Consider the following 5504-nt stretch of genomic DNA (forward strand, 5'->3'; position numbering starts at 1 on the left):
GTTTTTATATGGTTCTCATTCAAAAACCATCTATTACCATGTGATAGGTTATAGGTGCTTCATGTAATTTTGGCTTTTTTGTGGTGCTTAAGACTGAACTCACTGCTAGGATGTTAGGCAAGTACTCTATAAACTGAGCTACATTTCCAGTCCCTTCCTACGTTTTTATTCTCTAAACAGTCACCTATTTTTGGTTGTATATATTAAGTCTCGGCAAGATTCTTTATTCCAGGTTTCTTGAAGTCCATCAGCCAGGATTCAGGCCCAGATCCTCAATTTCAAAGTCCAACCCAGTTTCCCAAATTGGGACAACTGACCTGATATCTAACAAAATTAAGGAATGCTTGGGACTGGGGTTGGAGAGATGGCTTAGCAGTTAAAGAGTACTGGTGGTTCTTCCAGAGGATCCGAGTCCAATTCCTAGCACCCACATGGCAGCTCACAACTGTCTGAAACTCCAGTTCCAGGGGATCTGACCTCACGCAGGTATACATGCCGGTAAAACACCAATGTACATAAAATATAAATAAATAAATCACTGGGGGGGATATGCTTGGGACTATTTCTAGCTTTTATGAAAATATTTTCAAGATCATTTGAGGAGGAGAAAATATGGATTGACACAAAGTATAATCAAATTAACTAAGCTAAAATGTCCGTTGACATGAAGTTATGCCTATAATCTTTGCAGTTCTCCAGCTCCCTAGGAATCCCATCAAAAGGTCCTTGGGTCCCAAGTTACTAATTTCAGCGAGCAAGGAAGCAGAGGGAAAGGCTATGTCCAAGAGCAGTACTTAGTGACTGTTTCAAAACTGTTTTATCGAAGTTGTTAGATCAACTAGTGCTTAAAGCCCGTGTTGGACAGGCTTCTGATTGGCCTTAGTAAAATTTAACCTTCACTCTTCCTGTAATGAGCACATAATGATGAAACCAATGCCTTAGACACGTGGAATTAGAATTCGGCTACCCAACTGAGTCTCTCTGTCTCTCTCATGCAAATAACCCAACTGGGTCTGGGTCTCTCTGTCTCAAGCAAAAGTCGCATTTGTTGAGGAGTGAATGTCTGGACAGGGCCTCAGCTGTTAAGACCACTGGGGGTTCTTGCAGAGGACCCGGGTTTGGTTCCCGGCACCCATATGGCACTTCCCAACTGTGTGCACCTCCAGTTCCACGAGAACCAGAGCCGCCTTCTGACCTCAGTAGGCATCAGACACACACAGGGAGCAGACACAATACAGGCAAACCAGCTGTACCCTTAAAAAAAAAAAAAAGCTAGTTAGGACAAGGGGCCAACACATTAGGATTGAAACACGGGTCCGGGTTTCTAGAACACACTCCTGCTAAACCTGAGGCGCCAGAAGCTGGCGTCGTCGGCTGCCACACCTGTGCGAGCACAACGTCGTTTAGGGTCGGGACTGGAGAACTCACTGGAAACCGCAGGCTGCAGAGCGAGCGCCCTGAGAGACTGAGGCTGGCGGGAGGACGCCTGGCATGCAGCCCCCAGAGCTCGCCGAGTGTACGCAGGCGCGCTCTAAGGCTCCCCGGCGCGCCAAGGGGCCACGCAGCCGCAGTGGAGGCCTCGTGCTCCGAGAGCGGGGCGTGGACTGGGCGGAGTCAGCACTCCCCTAGGCGCCCTGACGCTATGGCCGGCGGCGGAAGGGCGCGGACGCGCAGGCGCGACCGGGGCTCGGACGATTGGGAGGCAGGGCTACGCATGCGTGTTGCGAGGCCCGGCGGTGGCGGCTGGCGGCGGCGGCTGTGAGGGGTTCCCGGAAGATGGTGCTGATTAAGGAATTGTGAGTGGGTCGGTGGGCTCGAGCGAGGTTCCGGGACGCGGGCTGGGGAGGATCGGTGGGCTCGGCGAGGAGGGCGTTCCCGGGTCGCCGTTGGCTCCTTCCTGGAGCCCCCAAGGCCCTGTGCGGCGCTGCCGCCGCCGCCGCCCTCCGCAGTCAGCGCCAGGGTCGGCGGTGCGGCCGGGGCTCCCGGGGGAGCCGGGCGAAGGGTCGCCCGCAAGTTCGAGCCCGACCCCCCCTCAGGCTCAGTGAACCCGACTCTAGATCATGCCCCCTCACCTCTAAGATGGGGCGACACCGGCCCCACCTGCTTCACTGGGTTCGGCGCGGGGTTAAACACATGGTGCTTAACATGGCAAATGAAGACTTTTCCCAAGTGCGTCGGACTGGTCCCGTCATTCTGTTGGGAAGTGTGGCTTCCCCTTCTCTTTACAGCCACGGACATCCCAGGAAGCCGTGGTGGCGGGGAATGTTCAGCTGTCATACCTGAGTTGGTGTCCCTTGTGCAATTTCAAGTGTGACCCATTTTGTTGTTGCTGTTCTTCCTCGGCCCTAATTTCATTTCAGATTCTTAAAAGCAGAAAAAAAAAAAGACGTTAGTTAGCTGTCTAGACTCTTTGTCTATATTAACGTCAGCCTTGTAAAAATCATTAACAAGATTCCTCTACTTAACACTGCCCAGATTCTATTTTCTGCTCGTATGTAATTTTTTTACCCCTTGCCCATTCCAGCATTACAAGACCCCTTGTTGTTCCTCTGTCGCTCCGTATGTTGGCCTTCCTTCTTTTTCTGCTGACTCGAATGCTTTTTCCTCAAGTCAGTAGCTCACCTTCTAGGTCTTGGGAAACGTGTATTGTTTGTCTTTCTAAGTGTTCTCCCTACATCGCGCACGATTCTCGTTCTTGATACCTCCAGTTTTTTGGAGCAGTCTTTAGTACTTAGCACATATTCAGCCAGCATTTGGTGTTTTTAAAGATTTGCCTGTTTATATGTGCATAAGTGTTTGCCTGCGTGTGTGTGTGTGTGTGTGTGTGTGTGTGTGTGTATGTGCTACGTTCATACAGTGTGCTCTTGGAGGTAGTAAGAGGGCATTGGATCCCCTGGAACTAGAGGAGGAAGTGAGCCACCATGCAGGTGCTGAAACTGACACTCAGAGAGCAGCAAGTCTTAGCTGCTGAGCCATTTCTTCAGCCCCTCAGCAAACACTTGTTAAATGAATTGGTGACGATTCTTTTTTACTTTTAGGAAAAAAATTTAAATTACATTTATATGGAGAGGGGTGTACAGGGTGGTGCCACAGAGTGCTTTTGGAGGTCAGGGGACCGCTTGCAAGTCAGTTCTCTACTCCCATTAGGGTCCTGCACCTGAAACTCCAGTCATGCCTTTGCCTGCTGGGCCACCTCTGGCCTGAAGAATTACTTTTTTTTTTTTTTTTTTAAGTGACAGGGAGTCTGAAAAAGGCATACTTTCATATTCTGCACACAGCAAAGATTTACATTTAAAACATAATCATACTACTGAACTTTGAGCTTATGAAAACTTTCTTCCAAGTAATTTTAACAATGTATCTTGTAAACATCACCTAACTTATTATTCTAGCGGCAGATATTAAAACAGGAGAATATGCGATAGACAGGAACTGACTTGTGCCAAGCCACCTAGGAAGAGAGATGCTGGACTGAATGAACATGAGGCATCTAGTGGCTTTTTTTTTTTTTTAGGTTTTTCGAGACAGGGTTTCTCTGTGTAGCCCTGGCTGTCCTGGAACTCACTCTGTAGACCAGGCTGGCCTCGAACTCAGAAATCCGCCTGCCTCTGCCTCCCGAGTGCTGGGATTAAAGGCGTGTGCCACCACGCCCGGCATCTAGTGGCTTTTAATTTATTAGTTACTTCCTGTCTTCAGAATGTTAGTTAACCCTTGAGTTAACCCTCTCTGACAGTGTGTCTGTGCCTCAGTGCAGATGTCCCTGGATCCAGTTGGAGCTGGTGCTGGAGAAGGAGCTGAGGCACTCTCTGCGAAAGCAGTACCTCTTAGCCATCTCTCCAGCCCTGTGCTTTGCACACCTTTGCTTTATGAACGAAGGTAGCAAATGCTAATGTGTATCTAACATCTAATTGTTTTCATCAAAGTCTCTCTTAGGTATTTTTTTTTTCTCCTCCTAGACTTAAGATAAAGACAGTTTACTGTCTATGTCAAACACGGTGTGAGTACTCGGTGCTGTAAATGAAGTGACCCCTGCTGCCAGCTCCATCCAAACAGTGAATAGGTGGTTCCTGTGTGGGGAAGTAAAATACTGTGGCAGATGTTGGATGTCTTAGAACTTTTTTTTTTTTTTTTGGTAAGAATTAGGAGTTAAAAAATAGCTTTCAGGGCCAAGTGTGGTGACACATGTCTTTAATACCAGCCCTGAGAGAGGCCGGGCTTCTGTGAGTCCCAGCCAGGGCTACCTAATAAGACCCTGTCTCAAACAAAACAGAAGAGGAAATGGCTCTGAGGGTGGCTTCTGTTATAGAGCCATGGATGATGTCGTTAGTTTAAAAGTCCTGGTTTTAAAGCATTTGTTGGTAGTTCTATTTGGGGGAAAAAAAAAAAACACTGAGGATTTTCAGTGTAGTTTGTGGATTTTATTTGTCCTTTTAAATGCCGTAGCCACTTTCATTTATGAAAGATAGTTCTGAAAGTGTTGTTAAACAAAAATAGGCTTCTGTTACCAAGTGTTAAAATTACTCATCTCTGGTTGTTTGGTTGTTGTGAAACTTTGTGACAACCCCCATTCTTCCATCCCTTCCTCTACAGACCTACATCTTGGTTCAGTCCTTTAGTAACTCTTGGAGTGCTCCCTAGAAGTGCTCCCTAGAAGACCTCTTTCCCAGCTACCTACAGATGATCTGTTGCTTCATTAATGAACTTTGTTCTTTCCCTTTTTCAGGACAGGGTTTCTCTGTGTAGCCCTGGCTGTTCTGGGATTTACTCTGTAGACCAGGCTGGCCTCAAATACAGAAGAGAGTCAGCCTCTGCCTCCTGAGCGCTGGGATTAAAGGTGTGGGCCACCGTCTTCTGGTGAACCTAGTGTTAGAGGCTCTGAAAAGTGGGTTCCTCCCTAGGTCCCTCTCACTGCTATTGTCCAGTTTACACACTGTGTAGTGAGACAACATTAGTGTGCACTGTAGGGGCAGGAGTAAGAGGTGGGATGTTTGTTTATGGGAGGCAAGTTTATTCTCCATGAGAAATAGAAGTTTGGAACTTTTCTGACCTGAGTGGTCCTCATCTTTAGATCACTATTACACAGGGTGATTGTGACCTATAGTGGGGAGGGAGCGGCAGGAAACCTGTTTAATAGAAATCAGGGATTTCCTTGTGAAAAATGATGCTTTGATGGGAACAATGCAGCTGTAGACTCCAAGTCCTGTGCTGTGTTGTAAAGTGGATCTCTAAAGATAACCTTTGCTATCTATGTTCAGTAGCACATACTTGGACAGGATCAAGCTCAGAACTCCTTAAGCTGGCTCTACCTTGGGAAAGAGTATGTTATTTATAAGGTAGAAAGCCATCTCCTGATCAGAAGTTACTGCTTATTCCAAAGAAAGATACCTTTACTTTTGTCTCACAAAACTTGCAGGTGGATTTCTGAGTTCGAGGCCAGCCTGGTCTACAAAGTGAGTTCCAGGACAGCCAGGGCTATACAGAGAAACCCTGTCTCAAAAAAAAAA

General features: G+C 47.4%; 1 protein-coding gene across 3 annotated transcripts in view; it reads left to right on the forward strand.

Annotated features, from left to right (window-relative positions):
- Positions 1-1728: 1728 nt before the first annotated feature.
- Positions 1729-5504, forward strand: part of Pitpnb (phosphatidylinositol transfer protein beta) — a 52985-nt gene continuing 49209 nt past the window's right edge. For 2 of the 3 annotated variants that reach the window (XM_021186813.2, XM_021186812.2), the window contains exon 1: positions 1729-1796. In XM_021186813.2, coding sequence (XP_021042472.1) covers positions 1777-1796 — 20 coding nt within the window. In that variant the 5' untranslated portion in view covers positions 1729-1776. The remainder of the gene's footprint in view (positions 1797-5504) is intronic. The other variant, XM_029533615.1, reaches the window with a different exon arrangement.

The sequence above is a fragment of the Mus pahari genome, chromosome 23 (genome assembly GCF_900095145.1).
Source record: "Mus pahari chromosome 23, PAHARI_EIJ_v1.1, whole genome shotgun sequence".
NCBI lineage: Eukaryota > Metazoa > Chordata > Mammalia > Rodentia > Muridae > Mus > Mus pahari.